The sequence below is a fragment of the Branchiostoma belcheri genome, unplaced genomic scaffold, assembly GCF_001625305.1.
Source record: "Branchiostoma belcheri isolate BF01 breed outbred unplaced genomic scaffold, Haploidv18h27 scaffold5, whole genome shotgun sequence".
Lineage (NCBI taxonomy): Eukaryota > Metazoa > Chordata > Leptocardii > Amphioxiformes > Branchiostomatidae > Branchiostoma > Branchiostoma belcheri.
The window spans coordinates 4,437,445-4,462,206 of NW_017804131.1; the positions used below are offsets into that span (position 1 = coordinate 4,437,445).

General features: G+C 39.9%; 5 protein-coding genes across 11 annotated transcripts in view; 3 read left to right on the forward strand and 2 right to left on the reverse strand.

Moving 5' to 3' along the window:
- The window catches only part of LOC109479676, a 55,250-nt gene extending 51,093 nt beyond the window's left edge, over positions 1–4,157 (forward strand). Inside the window, 8 exon segments of the mRNA XM_019781665.1 lie at positions 2–117; positions 958–997; positions 1,227–1,290; positions 1,792–1,958; positions 2,392–2,453; positions 2,630–2,725; positions 3,079–3,266; positions 3,776–4,157. Of these exon segments, the coding sequence (XP_019637224.1) occupies positions 2–117; positions 958–997; positions 1,227–1,290; positions 1,792–1,958; positions 2,392–2,453; positions 2,630–2,725; positions 3,079–3,266; positions 3,776–3,972 (930 nt within the window). The 3' untranslated portion in view covers positions 3,973–4,157.
- Positions 4,158–4,191: 34 nt separating this feature from the next.
- Positions 4,192–7,283, reverse strand: LOC109479874 (urease accessory protein D-like). Its single transcript, XM_019781912.1, has 7 exons — positions 7,003–7,283; positions 6,485–6,646; positions 6,066–6,194; positions 5,619–5,710; positions 5,155–5,354; positions 4,736–4,848; positions 4,192–4,363 (listed from the first exon to the last, which is right to left on the reverse strand). Exons 1-7 carry the CDS (start codon positions 7,189–7,191, stop codon positions 4,286–4,288), a joined length of 963 nt encoding a protein of 320 aa, XP_019637471.1. The 5' UTR covers positions 7,192–7,283; the 3' UTR covers positions 4,192–4,285.
- Positions 7,284–7,482: 199 nt separating this feature from the next.
- LOC109479884 (urease accessory protein F-like) lies at positions 7,483–12,999 on the forward strand. The gene is made up of 9 exons (XM_019781932.1): positions 7,483–7,641; positions 7,815–7,889; positions 8,147–8,188; positions 8,539–8,669; positions 8,771–8,833; positions 9,165–9,260; positions 9,632–9,703; positions 9,925–9,977; positions 10,148–12,999. Exons 1-9 carry the CDS (start codon positions 7,599–7,601, stop codon positions 10,248–10,250), a joined length of 678 nt encoding a protein of 225 aa, XP_019637491.1. The 5' UTR covers positions 7,483–7,598; the 3' UTR covers positions 10,251–12,999.
- A 432-nt stretch (positions 13,000–13,431) lies between these two features.
- On the reverse strand, positions 13,432–23,670 carry LOC109479880 (urease accessory protein UreG-like). 7 transcript variants are annotated; one of them, XM_019781920.1, is made up of 8 exons: positions 23,318–23,380; positions 22,616–22,675; positions 20,048–20,184; positions 19,536–19,660; positions 19,183–19,279; positions 18,278–18,425; positions 15,533–15,636; positions 13,432–15,081 (listed from the first exon to the last, which is right to left on the reverse strand). In XM_019781920.1, the coding sequence occupies exons 2-8, from the start codon at positions 22,647–22,649 to the stop codon at positions 14,950–14,952; spliced, it is 777 nt and encodes a 258-aa protein (XP_019637479.1). In that variant the 5' UTR covers positions 22,650–22,675; positions 23,318–23,380; the 3' UTR covers positions 13,432–14,949. The 7 variants fall into 7 exon arrangements, with proteins under 7 accessions (XP_019637479.1, XP_019637485.1, XP_019637480.1 ...); XM_019781926.1 differs by lacking the exon at positions 23,318–23,380 and adding an exon at positions 23,663–23,670 and having other exon boundaries at positions 14,950–15,081; XM_019781921.1 differs by having other exon boundaries at positions 14,950–15,081; positions 23,250–23,319.
- The window catches only part of LOC109479899 (urease-like), a 25,481-nt gene continuing 24,381 nt past the window's right edge, over positions 23,663–24,762 (forward strand). Inside the window, 1 exon segment of the mRNA XM_019781950.1 lies at positions 23,663–23,862. Coding sequence (XP_019637509.1) covers positions 23,737–23,862 — 126 coding nt within the window. The 5' untranslated portion in view covers positions 23,663–23,736.

The following is a 24,762-nucleotide window of genomic DNA, read 5'->3' on the forward strand; positions in this document are numbered from 1 at the left end:
GGAAAACGAAGCAGGTGCCGAGGACGACTTTGACACTACCATCCAGGGTCCGTGGATGAAGAGATGGGAGATTGTCAACCACAACAAGCACACCGAGGCCTACTACTCCGCCAAGTAAAGCAGCGGGTTCGGCAGTTGGGCAGAAAAGACTAGCCTCGGGAGCGTCAAACTTATCTCTCCAGCAGACCAACTGGCAACTCTTTCTATTTGGCCGATTTCTACTCTTCCAACCGCCTCCTGACTGCCTGGTAGAGGCTAAGACAAGATATCTGTAGTTCTCCGCTGAGCACATTATTGTCACACTTCATCATTACTCCCTCCCTTAAGCTTCATCAGGTTGTCAAAGATACTGTTTACGGTAACAATACGTCAGCATTGTGAATAGTGTGACTGACACAGTACTGGTAATGATTGTAAATTGCCTACAAGGAAAAACCTTTGTAAGTGACGACAAAAGTACTAGTATACACTGATGGCGTTATTCATCCATGTACAGAGACTCGGGTCGAAATTCAATGATGAGGATCAGTGCCGAGATTCAAGTCAATGAATTTAATCTATCTATATACTTTTGCTCACGTTAGTAAAAGATAACATACAACAAAGGCCTTGTCAGTGTCATTTATCTACTACGAAGTATTTTAATACAAAGCCTGTGTGCGTAATATCTTATATCTTAGATGCATGCTAGCTGGCAGACATTGGCTTCCGTGGAAAACTACACCCCATGGATACTTCCAGAAATATGAAAGGATGCCTGGGAGAGTGATATTCTTCATTTCTGCACTGAACATGTTTATAAAGTTTGAGCTGAAAGTTTTGCAACATATCTGCCCCCTAGCTATCTGCATGATGTACTGCAATACCAGTTATCACTGGAAGGTGGCGCTTCAACGCAGTCCATTTTATTCAAGATGGCTGCGTCCATGTGAAAACACTTTTTCGACGCGAATGAAGTACAGGAAATCCTCCTCGTTTGGCTCTCAAAGAGAAAAGGTAAACATTGCTATTGCTTGGTAAGTATATGAAGACTGAAATCTGATCTTTGTATGTGCCAAATGTATCAGAGAACGAATGGAAACGGGTTTTGTTGCGTTGTGTGGGAGGGGGGCATCAAGCGTGCATGTCTTCACATCTTTCTGTTGTATGCCGGTGAATAATTTTGCAGTATTCAAATGGATTCTTGAGTGTCTTAAACTTTGAGTATAATTTTGCTCAACAGACCTGCAGCAAACATGTCGGAAATGGAAGAGGATCGTGCGCCAAAACATGAGGCTAACAAAGGAGAAGGTACGTCATGAGAACTTTTTGAAAGTCTCATCTCTAAAGTAATTTATGGTAACGAAATTATGCTAATTTGAATGCGCAAAATTATCCACAAATATCTTATGACTTATGAGGCAATGTTGGAAACAAGTAATGGACAAAGCCATGCAGTGCTGCTACAACCAGCTAAGTGATAAGGAAAATCAGCAAGTAGTATATATCCCTGTAGGGATTATCTTTTGTATGCCTATGAAGAATGTTGTCACTGTTTCTCTCAAATACAAAAGCTGCCATTAATTTATGGAAATAAACTCTTGCGGTGGAGTTCTATTTGGTAAAGCCTTGGTGCCAGACTGTTGCCAGTGCTAGTTTCTCAGCTTCAAGGCCAACCTGTACCAAGGAAATAAATTTTTACCACAGACCCCTTCAGGGTCTGAAAACTGGCCACTGTGTATTTAGCCCCCTGGGAACAGTCTGGCATCTAGGCTACATTTGCTATTAAAAGCCTTGCTGCCCTGATTCCAGAGCTCCACAGCGACAGTGATGATGAGGCACCCGACGACGTGTCATTCACCACAAGTCGCCAGGTGGCGCTACAGGCCATGAAAACTGCCATCCAGGAAACCAAGAAGTCAGAGGAAGCAGCGAAGGAGAAAAGGAAGAAGAAAGACGAACTCTTCAAGCAGCAGAAGGTATTTCTTATTACAGTCTTGCCATCTGTCTTTGGGACTTCAGATGAGAGCAGGGATATGTAATTATATCACTAATTGTGTGAATGATTCATCCACAATTATTCAAATCACAAAAGCTTCATGAAACTGAAAGGTACATTCACTCACTCACACTCACTCACTATTGTCTGTTGTTCTCCATTATCCGAGGGTTAGACATGCTTGCACACTGATGCTTAGGCTTGATGGCAGCCTGCTATTTGCCTCTGTTCTGCCCCTTGATGTTGTTATGTAGGTTAAGGTGGAGGAAGCCCTCCCTTATGTTGTCCATCCAACATTCTCTTCCTTGGATGCCCTCATTGTATTATGTATAACAGAATATCAATGCCCAAAAAGTTCCTTGTGGCTTTTGAGTCAACATGTCACTCATCAGTGATTGTTCTATCTATGACAGAAACAGAAGATTCAGCCCCTCCCACTTGATGTGCTGAAGGAAGTAGAAGCAGCCAGAACCAGGTATGATACTCTCATTCAGTTTCTTGGTTTGAAATTATCTTTTTTTCTTTGCATTTTAGCATTGTAATACCTGGCAAGAGTTCTGCAAATTATGATTTTGCTTATTTTATTATCAAGAAGTAAAGCAGCTTTGTCTTGACTGGTTTTGATGACAACTGGAATGTCCACTGTTTCAGAGAGCTTGAGATGAAGACACAGTTGAAGCAGCAGAAGTCAGAGACTAAAGCAAGCCAAGCTGTACAGAGAAGAAGAAACAAGCCTGCCAGAGCAGTGTAAGTATTCAAACAACTGACATGTTTTATTACAAATGCGAAAAGTATTATGAACATTACAAATATAAATAATAATCTTCACATTTAAGCAGCATTTTGCAATTGTATATGAACAGGAATTGTGATTCCATTATGATACATGTACAAAGACGAGAATAAGTAAAACATGTACCTCTAACACCAAGCATAACAATCTGTTAGCCAACCAGAGCACTGTTATTATAGATACTGTTATAGTGTTTGAAAACATAACTCATTCTCCTCAATCCCATGGGTTCATCATAACTCATTCTTGAGTTTTTTTATTGCCATTTATCAATATTCCATCAAAACCTCTCTTCCCATTTCTACAGAGGGGAAGGTTATGAAGCAGTAGTACTAGATGAGGAGGTACAGAAAGTCAGACCAAAGTCAGAAACAGCTGCACAGTTCCTACAGAAGCAGCTGTACGGAACCAGGATCCGGAGAGAACCGGTTGGGACCAGTCTGGCAGCACAGAACAAACACAGCCACAAACCTGCAGCACACTTTACAGTCCAAGGTTTGTCATTATGTTTGTTTGTTTATTTCGCCTAACTGGTAAACTGCATTCAGGCATTACACACCAGTTTTGTACATGTAAGTACAAGTTGCACAAGACCGGACTGTAAGGTTTGAACCATCACACAACTGACCCCTACTCTTTTCGATAAGCGTGGTGGGATCTTTAACATGAGTGAGGTATGGCCCTCCCCATACACGGGACCTCCATTTAATGTCCTATCCGAGGGACGTCCCTGACCAAAGATAGGTACTCATTTCCACCCGAATGAAGTGAGGAAAGTTGTGTAAAGTGCCTTTCCCAAGGGCACAAGATCGGTGACCCGGATTTGAACCCGGGACCTCTTGGTACCGAGCCGAACATGCTACCGATTACGCCACACAACCCCACTATAGTTACCCCACTATGTTAAAGTCATGATGTGTGGAATCTAGTGATGAAATGTTACTGCTGACCTGTGATAATGGAGTATAATGTCTAATGATTTATGACTCTGGATTGTATTTCAGAAGAGAAAGAACAGAAAAAGACCAAGAAGAAGAGTAAAAAGGACTCCCAATACTGGATGAAGAAAAGAACATTCAAGAAGGAAAGAAGAGTGAAGGAAGCTATAGAAAGAAAGCTTCTCCTTAAGATGGAGAGAAGGGCTCAGAAAAGGAAGCTAAGAGGTCCTGCAGATGGTATTGACCCACTGAAAGAACTTTAATATAACCAAGGAGGTTTAGTTCATATATTGATATCACTCATTCATAACTTATGTAAAGCTTAATGGCATATTTCCTGTCCATTTCATTACACTGTTTTCAATCTACAGCCTGATCATGTCAATAAAATGTGCAGCATTGTTTGACATAACATATGAAATATCATAAACCCAACATTACAACATTCTCTATATTTACATTGATTTGTCACATATTTTTTCTTGTAGTAGTTATACTGCGGACACCAGATCTGACAAAATTATCAAAAAGTCATCTCCCCTGAGTAGAACTCTTGTGTATTGCAGAAATTCCCAGTTAATATTTGTTCTCAAAAGGATTCCCTCCTAGCCTCGGGAACAGCTCTTGTAGAATTCTCTCCATCTCCGTGAACACCTGAAAAGAACAATGAAAACAGAATTTCTAAGTAACGAAACATAGTCATTTGCCAGAAAAAGTTAATCAAGCAACAGCTACTGGATATGATTTTGGAAAAAAAATTGAGCAACTGTTTTGGTGTATCTTATTACCTGGATGTCTAACCTTCATCAATGAAGCATAGTCATATTGGTAGATGTACTTTGTTCTTTGAGCCTTAAAGGAATAAATGCTCACACATACATGATGTAAAAGAACATTTCTCACTCTACAGTACATACATATCTTACAATACATACACAATACATTATCTACAATATAAGCGCCAAACATAGTAAAAAGTGTGTAGAGCTAACATTGTATATGTATCAGTATCCCTACCACATTCACCTGTGTGGTTGTGAATGCCATGACCCTGACCACTGCACCATGGATCTCTTCTTCTTCCTTTTTAAACCTCAGAGGACTGACACTTAAAACCACCTCCATGTTGTACTTGTAACCTGAAAGTACATTCCCATCATTAAATAACTCGCAGCATTAATATTATTGGAATACATTGTTCTTTCTGTATGAAGAATTTGTACTTTATATGATTGGTATGTGAGATACAACTTACACAAGCATAAATTGGTACTGCATACTCTTTACATAGTCAAAGCCCTTAAACTTTAAAGCAAACTGTGTTGTGTTCACATTTTTAACCCTATTCCTGCTGCCAACCCCATAACCAATGCAACTTTTGTGTCCCAACAGTTACCTTAGCAAGAAGAAGGTTAAAATGATTGGTAAACAGAACATGAACTTACCATAAGGCTTACTCCTGCCTAGTTCCTTCAGCAGTTTATTGTAGAGGTTAGACAGGGCAGGACCAATAAGAACACACATGCCCACCACATTGTACTGTGCCATTGCCTGATGGACAGGTAAAAGTGGAGTGTCCTGTAAGTGCACCACATCTCTGAACACTAGCCTGTCATCCAGGTGGATACTGTTGGTACTGTGGTAACTGAAAAAGAAAAAGTCTTAATGGATCTAATTTCTCAATAAGTTTTTGTGTCAACTTTAGCAGAAGTTCTTTTGTATTATCAAAATGTGATGTCTTGTACTTATCTAAAAATGCTTCAAAAGAATGTCAAATATAATATGCCCTACCTTCTGTTTACATGAGTGGTGAGATATTCATGTATCATTATTATGAAAAAATTTCAGATGTGAAATCTAATAATTATTGCCAAATTTTGTCCAAGTATCCAACCTGGTCCAAACCAACCTTTGAAACTCCCAACATTCTCCCCGTGCAATCCTCCCGGATGTGTACCAATCCAACAGGACTAAACTGGAACCTTGTTTCAAATGGAAAACCTGCAAAAGATATATACATGTATATATATATATATATATATATTGTGCAAAATCTTGAACCTTTAGAAAATACAAAACATAGATATTGTGCTAAATAGTAGAGTTCATTCATTTAACTACAAGCAACTACTAATTACTAAAGTGATTTTACATGAGTTGGCATAGTAGAGGTAAAAAGCTGCTAAAACTTGGGTTGTGCCCATACATTGTACGTTCAGACATGTTTGGAACATATATGGGTGTTGGGACATGGGTGTTAGAACTTAAGGCTGTCCCCAATGTTACGTTTCTTCATCTAATTATTGCGTAACTTGTGCCCGTTGTTATACACAGCTTACACATAACATATACACACCTGTTTCTGTCTGTATGCTGCATCTTTATAACACACCACTGGGTCAGGGAGGAAGACCAGGAGTGAGCCAGCTCCAACTTTAGCCTCTACCGTCTGACAAGTCACCAAATCATCCACACGGTGGAAAACCTACAGACAACACAGCAGTTTCAGATCAATTCTGTACCTTATAGTTATGAAAGAGTAAAAGTCAACACTACTTTAAACTATTACAGTTGCCACACTAGGTAGTTACCACTACACATCCAATGACCAATACACTTTGTGTTTGCAAATGTTTGAGGGACTGAATTGTAGATTAATGAATCAAAATGAATACATTAAGTAATAAGTGAAAGAATTACTGATTAATTAATACACTGATAAAATGAATTGATAGCTTATCAAATTGATTACTGCTAGTACTAGTAGTTGACTACCTTAGTTGATGCTTGTGTAGTGACTACAACGGTGCACTCTTCAGCTAGTTCAATGTCCAGTTGGATGTTATCCCCCGCTACCAGACCACCGCCGAATGTGATGACATACAGCCACTGGCACGTCTTCGTCTCACTCACGTTTTGAGGCAGCAGTAATTTCAACTGTGAGGGAAGAGTCGTGGAAAGAAGGAAACGGTTCAGTAGTACTTAAGTCAAGAATAAAAGAATAACAAGGCAGGCAATTATAAAAATCATTGCAATAGGAGACAATTGTATGATTACTATTATCATATAGCCAGGTGACGTTGACTAATGAGAAAAATTCATTTCACATTGGTTATCGCTACGCTCACTCGATGGTTTATTCGGTGGCTCACTGGTATGTCATTATATGACGAGGGATTTATAATCTCATATATAAACGTTTACATCTCGGGCTGGGGCATTAAGTACGCTTTTAGGTTAGTAATATACTGTTTATCTGTGTTAAATGCATGGGTTTGAGTCATGTCCCTTACCGGGTATGTGTATTGAAGTACTGTATTTGTAACTGCAACAACTTGCCCATTCTCCCTGGTTGGCTGAAACACCGCCCTCCCCTTTGCCTCGGGTCTAGACTGGGATTTCTCAGTTTTTATGACAGTCTCGGGTTTATCTTCTCCCTTACCGCTAGCCAACTCCATGTTCTTTTGCGTGGATGAAAACATAACGCCTACATCACGGTCATTTGATAAAAAGCGCCCGAAAATCGTCTGTGGTTGTCTTAAAAATCTTCTCTGTCCGCCATATTTGGGTGGCACTATTCAGCACATAGGGGTGAGGGATAAAATTACTTATTTCTCTAAACCAAAAGTAAAGAACGATATACAAAATACTTATAAAAGTAGTGAAATATTAAATGTTATCATATCATTTATCTAGAGTGTGACTAAAAACTTATTCAACTGAAAATATACTTTTAGTTAAGGAGTAGTAGTCAACCCTGTAGCTTTAGTGGACTAGCCAACCTTTGACCCAAAGAGTTAAAGTATAGTAAACAGCTGGGAAGTTGCATGAAATTAAACTTGTCAAAACTCAGTCCTAGATCAAAGTTTAGGTTGCAGTTTACTTCATCATGAACCGGAAACTGGTTACAATACTCCAAATCTCAGATTCAGGTGAGAATGATTGAATTTTGTTATACTAAGATCTAGAAAAGTTGTGTGGAGTTCTATTTCAATGCCATTTCAGTATGCTGAGTTGCAAAGATCTTCAATGCCTAGCACCTTGCTGCTACATGTGTTAGTATACGTTTTTCATGTTAACTTTTCACTTTTATGTTAAATAACAGCATTCCCAACTGGAGGGTTTTCGCACAGTGTGGGCCTAGAAGCAGCCATCAAGCTGGGCATTGTCAACACAGCAAGTAAAGGAAAAATGGTTTTGATATGTCTATACAAGGAGGTTATTATGGTTACTAGTATGTCTTTTACAGATCCTCATGATTATAGAAAACCTTATATAACTGTTATGTAACATACTAGTAATATAGACACATTCAATATATCATATATTATCATTGTATGCTGAGTAATACATATTTGAATAGAACAATATTCATCATTCAGTATTTTTAACACAAATGATACAGTTGGTTCATGATGAAAGTTTTCTTTTTTATAGAAAACTTCAAACAGTTCACCGTACAGTGTATGGAGAATGCAGGTAAGATTCCAACTACATTTCAATACATATATTTATTAATTACTAAGTATAATATTGATCTCATCTAAGTCTAACCTCAAGTTAGTAAATATATTCTGACATATAGTGTCCTCAATTTAATTTGAGATATAATAAATATTTGTGAATCTTCAGAACTTGACATCTGTAACAGCAGGTACACATAAACTTAAGTCTATTGAACTCAAAAGCTTGAGAAGAGATGCTAAAAGTTTGATACCAGATGAGCCAATGCAGCTAGCCTACAGCTAGCTTGAATTAAAAACCAAGCATGCTGAGCCATGCCAGCTCCTCTGTATAAATCATATGGGCTCTATCACATGACCTTTCAGGTTCTTTCAGCCTGCCATATGTGACAGCTGCATACCACAGCTACATGGACCGGGACAGACTCACAGACCTGGACTCCAGGTGTCAGGCTTGTCTCAACAACCATGTAGCCAACCGAGCCAGTATCAGACAGGTCTGTAGCAGAAAATGTCATTTGGCGTATATGCAACAAAATTGCTGAATTCTCTTTGAGTATGGCATAAATGTTATGATGACATGTTGTATTTTCTATAGGGAAATTCCTTAATTGTCACAGCAGCCAAGATATTCCCTGATGAAGAAATCAGACAAATAGAGGTAATAGTAATACAACCTGTCCAATCTTGTAGTTACTACTTGTGTCAAGGATGCCAGAGAAAGCATCCACAAATACTGTATACATTTTAAACCTCATGACATTTTCACTTGTAACTGTGTATATGTGATTCTAACTTGTATACCAGATTACCAGTATCCTACGCTTTCTTTCCTCATTATGTAGCTGACTGTACATATATGTAATGCTCTTACCAGCAACAGTCATAACATCTGGTTATCCTGTATATATTCTGCCACTGATATGTCATTACATTATCTGTAAAGAAAATTGATAAACATTGCCTCCATTGTATGTTTTATCCATCCACAGACCTTACTGGACCAGGACAGACTGTATGGCCACTATGCTGTGATGTTTGGTTTTCTGAGTTCAGTGTTACAGCTGGACCTTCATCAGGCTCACCAGGTAAGGTGGAACTCCTGAGAGATATATCAGTAGGAAAGAGTGATGATGACACACAGAGTTTGAATACATTGAGGTGGTCAATACAGTCAAGAGGGGACAGGGGTTCCAAGAATATTCCTGACTCGAATTTTAATGGTTTGTTTTAATCCTCACAGTTCTGAGGGGGGAAATCATAGTTCATCAACTGAGTCTGTTTTGGGCATAGAATGAAATGATAATGATTCTTAGATCATACTGTAATAAAACACTTGAGCCTATGTTATAGTAAGTAACTATTATATATTTGTTGTATAATTGCATTTTGCATTACTGTCAGTCTTAGACTGATTTATTATCTGGTTACTTTGTAAACCTTTGAATGTGTTTTCCAGATGTTTGTGTTTGGGGTGCTGAGAACTATAATAGCCAGTGCTGTTAGGTTAGGCAATGTTGGAGCCATTGAGGTAACTACTGCATATTTTTATCCTCATTCTCTCTCACAAGTTTGTTGTTGAGTTGACAAGTTCTAAAGCTTCTCTTTGCTGTCTGTGCACCAATATTAATACTGGCTGCAGCGGCATAAGTAGGAGGTTTATCTCATTCTATGTAGCTGACCAATTCTTTACTGAACCAAGAATGATCTTCCAGTTGTGAAACTGACTGTTCCTTGTCTTTCCCTACCCAGGCTCAAAGAATTCAGTTTGAGTTGCAGCAAGGTGTGGATAACATCATCAGAAGGTATGATATCATTAATCAGGTGAAATGACCCACTATCTTTTAAAGGAAAAGAAGTACCATCACATGTCCTTCCCTTATTGAGAGAAGCGATATACATTTGTATGTATCTTTGACCAACACATTTGAACGTTGGTGTTTTATGAAAAGTACTCCTAATTATGCATTTTCAGGAACCTGAGCCGTACAGTGGAAGAAGCCTGTGTTACCTTCCCGCTGGTGGACATCACACAGAACACACATGACACCATGTTCGCCAAACTCTTCCACTCCTAACAGCAATGTGTTGCAGCCACACTGTTAGGTTGTGTCTGTTGAGCCATTGGAAACATTTAACTATGTAAAAAATTTCCTCAAGCTAAAGCTGCTTTGGGGAGATAAGTACCTAGTTTTTTCACAAAATTGTAGGTATTTGAGAAAATGTGAAATGCATTATGTTTATGTTTATGGGTCTTAAGTAGAAACCCAAGCAATTAATGAACATATAAAGAGGATGAAGAGGTTTCTGATCAAAACCTTTAATAAATCATACTACATGTACTTTAACAGCTATTTGTATCAGCTAAGATGGGTTGATACATAAAGATGTCATGGTATGATCTTCTATGATATATTCTATGTCATGAAATCCACATTTTTCTGTGCATTATCACTTCAAGTGCAAAATTGTTATCTTACATGTACTATAAGTACAAGTACATTGAGTGCATCCAGTACAATGTACATTTTATGCACAATGATAACTGATTATTCCACATTTATAAAAGATGAAATGCAGGAAAGAAATTCTGAGTCCTAATTGTAAACCACACCAACACACAAATATTGTAAGCATCATACAAAAGTATGAAAAGCTTACTTTGTTAAAAATACAAAAGTAAAAAAAAATCTGAACTTCAGAAAATAACAAAAGGGCACACAAGAAGTCAGCTAAGCTACATTATCTAATCTTCACACCATACAAAAATGTACTTGGATGGATCACTGTATATCATGGGAAGAGGGGGTGACAATATGGGACCAAACTTTCGCCATCTTTCATAATTTTTCCATAGATGTAGGCAAAAAGTATACTTATAGCATTGTGATCCATCCCAAAAGTTTTCAATCCACAACATATTTTTAGGTGTTTATTTCACCTTCTTATCACCAAAGCTATAGTCATTGTTAGGTTTTACCAAGCTCCAAAAATATAGTTTTGATTCTGTCGTCTACATCAAATCATTGACTGGAAACCCTTCCTGAGGATTTCTAGCCACATATTGGTGTTTGGTTCACCATGTTCTCAGCAAAAGTTATAGGCAACTTCGCTCCTTTTACAAGTAGCTCATCTAACGATTTTAACGCCGAAATGCAGACCGCAAATGGACCAATCAGCACCCAGATCCAGGCAAAGAAGAAGCCCAGTGGCCAACCAACGAAAATCAGTAGGAGGAGCCACAAAATGCTCCACATCCAATCACATTTGCCCATGTTGTGTGTTTAGTACAGCTAATGTACCACAACTTCAAAGTGATGTGATTACAACAGGTAAACGGCTCTACTGTAAATCTGAAAATTACAGCTAGGTTTGATTGATGTCGGCAACTACTGGATGTAATTTATAGAACAATGAGTTCCTATATTGACACAAACTCTTGACCTTTGTACAGGTAACCCACAATTGTAAGACTGGTGATTAAATGTTAGACTACACAGGTTCAGGCCTTAAACTTAGCCTTCAAACCGCAGGTTTCTGGAGAAGTGTCCTTGAAAAGTCCTTGAAATTCTTGCAGATCGTGTCAGGAATGTCAATGTCCAATATGGTGGCTTTGATGCAACAGCTTCACCAGCAAAAGTGAAGTTTTTCCAAAGTTTGTTAGATATGGTTGCTGCAGTTGATGACAAAACACTCCTCAGTAAAAGTCAAGCAGCTATTAAAATTCTTACACGGCTTTCTTCTCAGCTTAGCACGTACAGAGTTTCCAGACCACCTTGTCCTGATTGGGTTGTTGTCTTCTGTGTCTTCACAGTAGTTTCAGAACTTCCAGTTGTGGTCTGTTTTGAGTAGCTTCAAGCACAATGTCCCACAGAATCAGCTTGACTGTCCAGTCCTTGTCCTAGGATGACAAGATCAGGTGTTTCAGGCAGCAAAATCTGCTCTTGGTCTCCCACCTGGTTCAAACCGCCTGTGTATCTTTCTCCAGTAGGACGAGTAGAACCGAGTCAGACGTAATCACGAGAGGATCAGCGACTAAGTCACCTTCTGTGATTGTGAGATTAAAACGTCACTGCCCTAAGATGTGAAGATAACAATCAGAGTGAAGCCACAGACACTGCAAGGTAACCTCCCCTCAGGGCTTGAAATTAGGATCTACGCCCTTTCTAAACACCCACATAACAATGTTTGTGTTGGCTTGGCAATGCATACAGAGCCAGCCAAGCTGAAAGTAAAGGTGGGGAGTAGAGAGCAGGCGTGTGGTTGTGGCAAAACAGACTATCACTAGGTTATTTATAATTTACGATACACTCATTACACAATCACAACCCTTTATATGGCAGCAACATTTTATTACAAAAAAGGCTGAATAAGGTATTAATTGTATCCAAATTAGGCTCAAAATAGAAAATTCATCCATTATTTATGCTCGGCAGCCATGCGTGACTGCGTGTCGATGCCGTGAAAGTAGCTAGGTGGAGTTGACAATGATGTATAATAGAAAAACAGACTACAAAAAAACAGTACATGCCCCTAACAGTTCTATTCCAATCCATGCATGCATGAGCAGTTGACGTCACTTGTGACCTAATTTGTTGCCATGTTAAGTCTGGAATTAAGATTCACATCACACCGGTGGAAGGGTTCAATTAACTCTAAACATCAGAACACTTGTTAGTACATAACTAAAATCATGCAAGACATCAGCATATCAAGATAAATATGAAACTTAATGTTTTTATCTAACATCTGTTTTTATCTAACATCTTCTAAAATCATTTAGGTTCAACACGTTGCAATGACAAGATACATGTATCTGACCAGCTTGTGGATGTAGATTATACCTTGCACACCTACAGTCACTACAATTTGAAGATTCACAGTAGTTGATGCTGCTTCCTGGCCACGCCCTGGCTTGTTGTGGGTCACTTATATTGACGTATCCTCAGCCACACATGGGGGTTTGGTTCACCATGTTCTCTGCAAAGGTGATTGGAAGTTTCGCCCCTCGAAACAGCAGCTCGATCGGTTCCTTCAGCACCGTGATGCACATGGAAAATGGACCAAGTAAAACCCAGAACCAGGCGAACAGGAATCCTAACGGATATCCAATGAAGATTAGCAGTAACAGCCATAGAATGCTCCACAACCAACCCATTGTGCTGTTTGCTGTTCACACAAACTTTGTCGTCTTCAAATACTGAAGGTCTGAAAGTCTTGAGATGCAACTCTGGCTGGTCTCCTTCCCTGGTTTCTTAATAGACCTGCAGCAGTTTAGAACCAACAGCATGCAATAAAATGCTCCTTCTCTGCTCCAAGATGGTACAGATGTTTGCCAGCTGCAAAGTTTGGTTCAAAGGCACTGTTTTCTCTCTCTGACAGGTTGTCACACCAGCCAACAAGACTTCCTTGTGAGAGAAAGGCGTTACCTTCAGTAAGCCCAAATATTTCACCGACGCTGTCTCGTATTCCCAGAACAAAAGGTGAAGGATTCGCAGGCGAATTTGATACAGTTCTAAGTCGGTGCACAGCCACCACCTTAGGTACACACATTTGGTTACTTATTAGGCACAGAACAATTAGCTACCTGAGCTTAACAAACTGACTTCATACCAAAGTGAATAGGCAGACAGGCACACAGAAAATTATGGTCTGTATTCAGTAAAGAGACATTAAGGCTAGCAACTCATGATCAGAAAACTGATGCCTTGAATTTGATCAACAGGTTTTGTTTTCAGGGGGTACCTTGGTGGCACTCCTGGATATTAAAGTCATGATATGAGCATCACACCTGAACTGAAAAAGTTTGGTATTTCTTCTATCATATGAGACAGTTTTAAAGATTGATACTGGCTGCAGAGAACTTTCCCAACAACTTTTCTTAAATTGGACTGTGGTCATCTTTCCTATTCAAAGAAAATCAAAGAACAATGAAATGCATTTGCAACTGGAGGCAACAAGTTGCAGTGTTGGGTTTTGTTTGTGGTGCAATACAACTGAATGGTGCTAGGAGTCATCTTTGCAACAAACCTGTTCAATTGCTAAATCCTGATGATATCCACCTACTGCAAAATTGTCTGACATAATGGTGATGTCTATGATGTCGAGGACAAACGAGCAACAACAACACTCATCTTCAAGAATTAATCCTTACAAGCAGTATACATGCACACGACTTGTACATTTCAATACGGTAACAGATTTGTAATTCTATACTGAACTCTTCACAACTTTTCCCAATTCACTACTGACAAAATAGTTCTTGATTTGTTTCAATCAATTACTGTGTAATAACTCTTTCAAGTTATCTTAGTTTTAAAGACTCACTTGTCTTCCTCTGTTGATACGCAAATATTCCATGATTTTGCTTTCTTAAACTGACTTACATCTCATGTTACAACTTAGACTAAAGATACCGTTAATGTTTGATCTCATGTATCATACAGGCCACAAAACGTACATCATGTTCATTACTCACTGTTCAATGTTCAGCACACAGCTCAGTGTTAACAACACAACTTGACTAAAAAGTCTTTCACTGTGTTAACAATAACATTGTTCAATGTTCAACACACAGCTCGGTGTTAACACAATTTAACTTGACTAAAAAGTCTTTCACTGTGTTAACATTGCTCAATATTCAGCACACAGCTCAGTGTTTACAACACAAGTTGACTAAGTCACATTCACTGTTACATTCATTTGTTAAATTACTCAATGATCAGCACACAGTACTTAAGCTTTGCCCACAACATCTTCTGTTGCCTGAAGTGACGATCACTGTGGAACTGCTTGTTTACGTGCAGCTAGGATGAGATCTGCTATCTCTGGAACCCCGATATTGTGTTTGGCCTGGGTGAAGATGGTGGGTCCTCCATCCCTCATCATAGCAGACTCACGGTCCATCACCTAGCAACAAGAGATCAAGATGGTTGGTTGAGTCCTTGGTTGAGGGAAGACGGAAACTTTATGTGAATGAGGTACATGATTAGGATGAAAAGGTGATGTTATATCATGGGGAAAATACAGGAGAAAACAGGCATAATTTTTCTATCATCTGCAGCAGTCTTTAATCGAACGACTGATTTTCTTCTTTATTAGCTCGTACAATTTCAATCACAAAGTGTATGTATTCAAATGTACTAATATTTTCTTTAAAAAATATCGGGGTGTTTTGCACAAAACCTGTCATTCTATTAAGCGATAAAAGTTCTTTCAGAATGTACAGCTCATCTTGTAAAACATTTCTTTGTTCTCCTTTAATGCCTGAAAATAGAAATGGAAAGTCAGAGAACAGTCACAAGCGAATCTCTCTACATGAGCTATGACCATGTAAACATTCTAAACACTGTCCTCTGACCTTTAGATCAGCTCCTACAGCCTCTGCTAGGTCAGTCTTGTTGATAACCAGCAGGTCACTCTGTGTGACTCCAGGCCCTCCTTTCCTAGGGACTTTGTCACCTCCTGCCCACACAAACACACAAAGGGAGGACACACTGAATTGGCCATAAAATCAGTCACAACCAAAGCACACTGTCAAATGAGATTATAGGATTTAAAAAATATATTTTCTTAAATAAGACCTACTTTTTTTACTGCAGTTTCTAATGTCATATCTAAAATCTGAGGAAACAAAACATGTGATTTTTCAAAATGTTATATTCAATGCTTAATTATACATGTAGCTTTCAGTGGGTTTCTCTTTTTAGCGAACGCCCACGAAAGCCCAAAAACTGTCGCACGAATCTTAAAATTTTTTCTGTGGTTATGTCCAGAGTGTGCTCCCGCGTGTCCATGCCAAGTTTGAAGCGAATCCATCGAGCCGAACTTAAATAAATTGAAATTTACTGTTTTTTTCTCTTCTTGGCGAACGCCCACTTTACTTCCGGGTTCGCTGCGAACGCCCACTACTCTTTGCAAAATTTCGGCCCTCGCGCAACGCCGGCAAAATCTACTACCAACAAATATGTTCCTATATGCCCTCCCCTGAATTTCTGACAAGTTTCCGTGCTTTACGAGCTTTTAAAGTACCCATTTTTTGACAAAATAGGCGCTGCGACGAGCTCGCCGCCTCGGCGTATACGTTCTACCTGGTCACGTGACTTGCGGTCGGGGACTGTTCGGTAATTTCATGATCAGCGGGAGGGAGGAAGGGTTGCAGAAAAACGCAAATTATCTACCGCACATAAGGGGAAGAATTTCGTGTTTGTAACATCAAACATAAATGATTTCCTTTCTTACATAATTTTCACCTCGGTTCTAGTAGAGACACCGCCGAATAAAGTACGCACTTTTGAAAACTTTTCAAAATACAAAAAATGTCACAGGCCGCCGCCAAAGTCGGGGTTTTTATTTGAGGTTTTCCCCGACAAATCCAACGACTACCGACGAATATAGCGAATTCAAACCGGCAAGGAGAATTGCACTACATCGATTCGTACATAAAATGTCGGATGATAATGTTGACGCGTGGAAATAAAGTTAAACTTTAATAAATGTGTGTATGGTCGATATTGACACGAAGTTGCGGTAAAACGAGAAGACGCAAGGTAAGATAATCTAGGTCACTCACGTCGCGGTGCTCGGTCATGCTGACGGGATGGTCGCCAGCCAGCCGCCGATATCTCAGTGGAACCCCGGCCGAAAATAAATACCTCCGTAAGTATGAACGCAATTCTATTAAATAGGGTTATGAGTGGTAAGATTTAAAATGGTCCGCAAGCCGTGAACGTTCTTGATCGTCGTAACGTAGTGAATAACGTTACTAGTATAACATGACAGTTGTGCTTCAACTGATGGTCAGTTCTGATGCACTTTCGGCGATAGTTAAACACAGAAATCTTCAACAAATGTTATAGCCATGCTGTTACAAAGGTTCAAATGACACAAATCTTTTTACTTCGTATCACAAATCTATTTAAATATAAACAAATGCCGCAGAAAATTATTTTGTAGCGGGACTATACCAGCCAGTATTACGTTAAAATGCTGGGTAGATGTACAAGGCATGGCCTTACAATGATAGGGTTTTTTGGGCGAAGTCTTTGAAATCCTTTGCTGCCCGCCGGTGGGTGGGGCCAGTGCGCGTGCTGCTGTGGGCGTGACGCCGCTCTGTCTGATCAGGACGTGCCGTCGTCTTGACAACACAACGTGGGGAGCCAGCGGCCAGAAGCATTCAATGCTGGAAAGTTTTTATTCCTTTGATTTTGTGACATGAGCAGTAGTTTACTAAACGAGATATTTTTCAAAAACTCTTTCGCTCGCGTCTCAGCAGTCTCGTTGTTGTTTTGGGTTCGGTGTCAAATGTTTAAATACGGTAGCACATTAAAATTCCCCGCCCGGTCGAACTTCTCCGCCTCGATCATTTGTTGCTCACTGATGGGCGGTCAATCAGCGCGGACGTGGTTTACAACGTGGCGAGCGGCGCCGACAAAAATTTAGGGCCCTCTCCGTACTGTAACGTTGTAATTGTCGCCGGCGGTGTCACTACTAGAACCGAGGAAAATTATGTAAGAAAGGAAATCATTTATGTTTGATGTTACAAACACGAAATTCTTCCCCTTATGTGCGGTAGATTGCGTTTTTCTGCAACCCTTCCTCCCTCCCGCTGATCATGAAATTACCGAACAGTCCCCGACCGCAAGTCACGTGACCAGGTAGAACGTATACGCCGAGGCGGCGAGCTCGTCGCAGCGCCTATTTTGTCAAAAAATGGGTACTTTAAAAGCTCGTAAAGCACGGAAACTTGTCAGAAATTCAGGGGAGGCATATAGGAACATATTTGTGATGGTAGATTTTGCCGGCGTTGCGCGAGGGCCGAAATTTTGCAAAGAGTATTGGGCGTTCGCAGCGAACCCGGAAGTAAAGTGGGCGTTCGCCAAGAAGAGAAAAAAAACAGTAAATTTCGATTTATTTAAGTTCGGCTCGATGGATTCGCTTCAAACTTGGCATGGACACGCGGGAGCACACTCTGGACATAACCACACAAAAATTTTTAAGATTCGTGCGACAATTTTTGGGCTTTCGTGGGCGTTCGCTAAAAAGAGAATGCGCTTTCAGTTATACTTTCTAGAGATTATCACTTAGAAATATGTACATTGTTTACCTGCTACATCTATCACATAGATGATGTAATCTGCCAGCTCCCTACTGTAGTTAGCAGCCAAGTTGTCTCCACCTGATTCAATGATGACTAACTCGGGCTGGAACTTTTTCGTCAGTTCTTTTACTGTTTCCATATTTAGCGAGTAATCCTGTAGGAATGAATAAAAAACAGAAGAAACTTACCACTGCTTCAAAACCTTGATTGATCAAATGTCTTTCATTCATTTAGGCCACACCAATTTAATTTGTTGGTTCTCGGATTTTTTTCAGGAAAAATATGAAGCGACAGGGTGAAAAAAAAATAAATAAAAACAGATCTAGGCATCCTATTATAGCCCCAAATGCTACGATAGGAGGTATGAAGTCAACACAAAAGGCTGGTTCAAAATTTAAACAATGAATTTTGAACTTCTAATGATACCACTGCATTGAAAGATGGAATAACTGTAACGACTAGGAAGAAAAGGACTGTTTTCAACTGTTCAGGGCAAAATATGAGCATTTTGCAGTTGATTCTGAAATTTTTTTTTTTTTTGCAAATCAGGAAAAAATGAAGAGGCGAATCTGAGAACCAACAAATTAAATTGGTGTGGCCTTACAAAGATAAAAAAAACTCTGATAAAAATACATGCAATGTTTCTGGAGCATAACTGAAGGCTGCTTTCAGTCAGTTCAAATCTCCCACTTTGGTACGGCCTGGCCAATGATACCCCCTCAGGGCAGAAAGTTTTGTGGTCGTTTGATTTTTGTGGTTTACTTGGTGACCTCTTACTCAAAATTCATAACACAGCAAATACTGGGTATGTCCTTTAAAATTCTGCTGTACTACAGACTTGTTTCAACTGCAAACTTTAATTTTCAGTTGTAGTACATCGGTCTAAGAAAAATGTTAGCTGAAGGACTGACTTCTCTGATAGCTGCATGTGGACATCCTCCTGTCTCCACTGCTCTCATCCTCTCCTCTGGGAGAGCCTTGTTCTTCACCAGAAACTCCCAATCTTCCCTGCAACATATTCAACACCCTGTCCATTCTACTATTCAATAGATTAATTGAGAAATGTAATGAAGAAGAACAAGAAGGTCTCTCATTTCTATATCATGGCTCACCTGACCTGGTAACACCTCTCCTTACGGACTTCAGGAAGAATAGTTACTGTATAAAATTCATGTCGAACACTCATACAATGTAGATCTAGAGATCTTTATCAAACAAACAAACAAACAAACAAACAAACAAACAAACAAACAAACAAACAAACCTGGTGAAGATGTCATTAGTGACTACACAGATGTTGTGAGCCTCCCTCAGGTGTTTACACAGGGCCAGAACCAGGGCTGTCTTCCCTGAGCCAACAGGACCTCCTATGCCTACTGTGTAGGCTCTCTGTCATATCACAATCAGGACACTGTCAAGTTCATGATTCACAAGCCCAACAATAATGAGTACCATTAGCTTTATCTGCAAGACTAGTTGAAATGCTGAGAAAATGAAAATAACACGTGGTAGGCACAACACACTAGAGTTGAAGAGTGAAAGTTGTTGCAACCAAGTACACTTGGGACATCCTATTAAACTAGATAGCTCTAGATAATGATTAATTAGATGTGCAAAAGGCAGTGTGACAGGTACTTCAGAATAATACAACCACCTGCGTGTGTACACCCCACATGTGGTGTGTTACTAGTATGCCCATGAGCAGTTCTATTGCCTATACAGATATAGATATGTAGCTTTTCTCATAATATTGCTATGAGATTTGACAAGACCAACCTGCTTCCAGTCTGTTCTCAAGACTGGTGTATCTCTGGTTGTAAATTTCCCAGGATGCTCCATAGCTTCATGGGTGTGGCCATGATCTCCATGGTGATGATGATGTCCCTCACTGGTGGCATCATCCATAGACCCAGCTGTATAGAACACAATGGAGTTTTGATAACAAGTTTTGTTGGAAATTAACTACTAAAACATAACAGGTCAGACCGTGTACGAGATTGGGCATGACATATGACAAGATAAAATACTACCTAATGGCCTGACCACACATCATATCAAGATTAACTGATCGATTTCAACATGATTTCAAACAAAAGCACACAGCGACTTGTTTTGTAAGCTGTTTTGCAGATTGTTTTGTTGAGACCTTTTGACTGTTGAAAAAGATTACAATTTAACAAAGTCCAAAAGGTCAGGGACCGTGTCCTCAGATGCCCAGACAAACCTTGACCAACATTCAACTGGACAACTAACACACAAAAAAATGTACGAGCACAGCATTCACGCACTTCCAACCAAGGAGTTTTAAATCCAACATATCTCTTGTCTGAATGAGGATAAAAAATTATCCGACTAGCTCCTAGTTTCGAAGTTAAAGGTCAGATGAACTGACTTTGACAGTTCTGAATATTTCCTGAATAGCCAGTGGTCCTTTGTTGCTGTGTGATCTCTGAGTTAAGATGGGAAATAGATTGAGTTCTCTTTGGGACTGGGGAACAGAGATCAGCTGGAAATCATCAGCAGTGCAATCAAAACCTTAACCTGCCACTTCAAGTATTTGATTTGAACTACCAGGTGGCCTTAACACAGGTTCAAATTACAGTCAGCCTGTCCTTAGATGACCTGACTTTGGCTTCACCTAATGGCACATCATATCAAGATTGATTTCAACAAAAACACATAGCAAATTGTTTTGTAAGTGGTATTGTCAGTTGTTTGGTCAACACCTTTGTTGACCATTGGAAAAGATTAGAGTTACCAAGTCCAAAGGTGCCATGTCCCTTGATGACCCCAACAACCCTTGACTTCCATCCAGGTGGACAGCTACACTACAACCATGTCCTTAGTCCTTGACCTAAGGAAAGCGTTTGACACGGTCAACCACCAAATCCTCCTTGGAAAACTTCAGAAGATGGGTTTCGACAACGGCGCGACAAACTGGTTCAGGTCATACCTCACAGACCGTTTCCAGCACGTAGACATTCAGAACCAGCAGTCTACGCGAAAACGTGTCACTTGTGGTGTCCCGCAAGGGAGTGTTTTAGGTCCTTTGTTATTCAGCTTATATGTGAACGATCTACCACAAGTTGTGCGTAAGTGTAAAATCCATATGTACGCCGACGACACTGTGCTTTATTACTCGGCTAGGCTGTCAAAGGAATGTGAGGAAACTGTGTCAGAGGATATGAAACTGGTAGCTAACTGGTTTATTGTAAATAGATTATCACTTCACCCTGACAAAACTAAATCCATGGTATTTGGATCACCTCAGAAACTACGTCACGCAGGAAACACTGTCACTGTAACTGATGGGTCTAACTCATTTGAGCAGGTAAATGTGTATACTTACCTAGGTGTCACCATGGACTCCTCTCTAAACTGGTCAGCACATACAGAAAGAATTGTTAAGAAGCTCCTTGCTGGCCTTAATGCCTTAAGCCGGGCTAAACCTTATGTTACTAAGGAGATCCTGCTAGTCATGTGTCGAACCTTGTTATATACTCACCTGGATTATTGTGATACTACATGGTTACTGTCACTTTTTCATTGTAACAAAGTAAGATCACAACAATTGACTAGACTGTTAAATCGGGCAGCCAGGATTATTACTGGGCGATCACTCAAAGATCGTGTACCTACAGAAACCCTGCTTGCAGAGGCTGGTATGGTACCCCTGGCTGAAAGGGTGAAACTGAACACATTAGTAACTGTACACAAGGCAGTTCGCCACAAGGCACCTGCCTACATGACACATATGTTCAAATGGCTGTCACCCCCAGTGCTGAGAGTTCGCACTCGCACTGCTACGAAACAGCTCTACAGCTTCGACCCTCACATGCTGGACACTCCCAAAGCACATGTGGAATCTTTCAAGGGCAGCCTGCAGTACCAAGGGCCAGTCCTGTGGAACTGTCTTGCTGCTGACCAGCGGCAACTGATAGCAACGTCAGCTTTTAAAAACGGACTGTAGATGACCGCAGATGAAATGTGCCTATATTGTATACTGTGATTGTTTTGTATAATATGTAAATGTTTGTAATATTTGTTGTATATTGTTGCGTTGAACTTGTGTATGTAATTTTTAATGTGTGCCCAGGGATACCTGAAAATCAGATCAACTGATCTGAGGTATGCCCTGGTGAAATAAATAAACTTGAAGATGACCCCCAACAACCCTTAACTTCCATCCAGTTGGACAACTATACAACTACCTGTACATCTTATACAACCAAAGACATCCTTGCTACAACTGAACTTCCACTTTGTCTGTATTTTTCACAAATGTATCAATCATATTTAATGGACGTATTTAATGTTAATGTTTTTTTATTAAATTAGTCTTACCTTTCACAAAGCTCACTTGATCAGTAGATGCCATGTCAAATTCGAATCTTGGATATCGACCTGCAAAAAGATGTTAGGCAATGAGGTGATGCCTGTCACTAGTCTGGATCAGACTCCTTGGGCTGATAGTTGCTGAAAAAAAGTGAGCTGAAAACTATGGTGCCAAAGGAATTATGTACACATAATTTGCCAATGTGCAACTCTAAATGCCAGTAAACTAGTCATTCACACTACTAGAATTTAGCTAAATTCATAATACCTAATGTACAAATACACCCAAGGGCTCAGCCGCGGGTTTAATAGCCACCTCCTTATTTACTGTGTAAAATATCCGTTATCCTGGTGTACAGTAACTAACACAAAATCTCACTGTACAGGAGCCTCTCTAGATCTCTCGGGTCTGACCTGGGTGTTGGATGCCGCTGACAGTAGCTGTAGGACTGCTAGCCAGGCTAGTATATGTAATTAGTAAAATACGTTACGTAGTACGTAGTTCACTCTGTTCGCCACGAGCCTTCAGTAGCTTCCTAGAGGTTCTAGGTTACACGAAAATGAATGCAAGAGAGGCCTACAGTTGCCACGGCTAGCTCGCTGGCATACACCCAACCCAATAGGTGAATAACCGGTAACCTACATCAACAACCCAGAGCGGTTAAAGTTGTAAACAAGCTAAGTAAAGCCGTGAAAGTGAACGAACGTAACCTTAGAAGACCTCCCCTCTCTGGACTAACCAAGGGTCATCTACCTTTGGACGAAACCATGACTGAATGGGGCCGGGGTGAAAACGTATTTATCATTTTCCTTGTTATACCGCATGAAATACCGCAAACAGCCTCTAACTTCGTTAAAAATGAATATACATAAGTAGATAACCATAAAATATTTTCTATATATTATATTTTCTAATTTCATACATTTGTAGCTGATATACTATTTATGAACCTCCCTGTCAGTAACGTTATATGGACTGGCCTACAAAATTGGAGCTTATCTAGGTCGAGTGATCTGTTGTGAACGAGACCACCAGTGTGCGCCGCCCTCACTTACAACAACAACTTTACAGAACAACCATTCAGCTTGTAATATTTGGCTTTGCCGGAGAATATTGCACATGAACCAGGATGAAGTTGAGCCCACGGGAACAAGAGAGCCTGTTGATTGAACAGGCGGGCAGAGTGGCGCAGAGACGGCTGGCCAGAGGCCTTCGACTCAACCACCCAGAAGCTGTTGCCCTGATAGCCTGCCAGGTCAGTTTTGTGACGCAAAATATTCTATACTCCTTATTTTCGCCATTTAGACACATTCTTGTGTTGCAAGCGTCTTTTGTATTAAGATTTGTTAACGTACAAACAAGGAGATCCTTGGAGTTGCATGAAGAAATGAAATTATGCAGGCATGACTTAATTTGATGCAAAACTCAAACGAAGCTCCTTGCCTGAAGCAAACAGTTTGACAACTGGAACGTTGTTCTAACTTCGATCTAAGCAAGGATAAATCACAGAGACGTTTTTAACTTGAGTTTTGCTTTCGTGCATGGTCAAAACTTTGGCGAACGCAAGTTGACATTTTTACATGTCTTGTGGTTTTTAATACTGCATCCGTTTGACACTCCGTCGTTTGGAATCTAATAGATGATAATTATTACTTTATGCAATGAGTATATAACGGTTTGTGTTTGTCTTCTCCAGCGAAAGTGACCGCAAGGTTAACATTAACGTTACGTATATACACTGTGTATGCACATGCAGTGATCACGCTGCTAACACGTGAACGCTGTCTCCACGTGTTAGTAGCACGTGTTGGAAAGTTTCCTACTTATCCTAGGCGTGTCAGGACTACTGACGAGATGAAAAAAATATGAGAGAGAATGTCAAGGAGCTTCAAACAAGATATAATGTCCTTGGGAATAGGAAATAGTTTCACATTTAATGTATGTATGTATGTAAAGGACATTATAGTGATTTTATAGGAATTAAGGCCAATAATCCTAATCTCCAAGCAGATTCGGTAGGGCAAGGGGACTTTATGTTGGCCGCCTGTATCCATCGTCTGCAGATTACATTAATCCAAGGAGGTAAAAAAAAAAATTGATCTGGGCCGGCGGAAATTAGAAACTGCAGCTAAACTACTAGTACTATGGGGGGGGG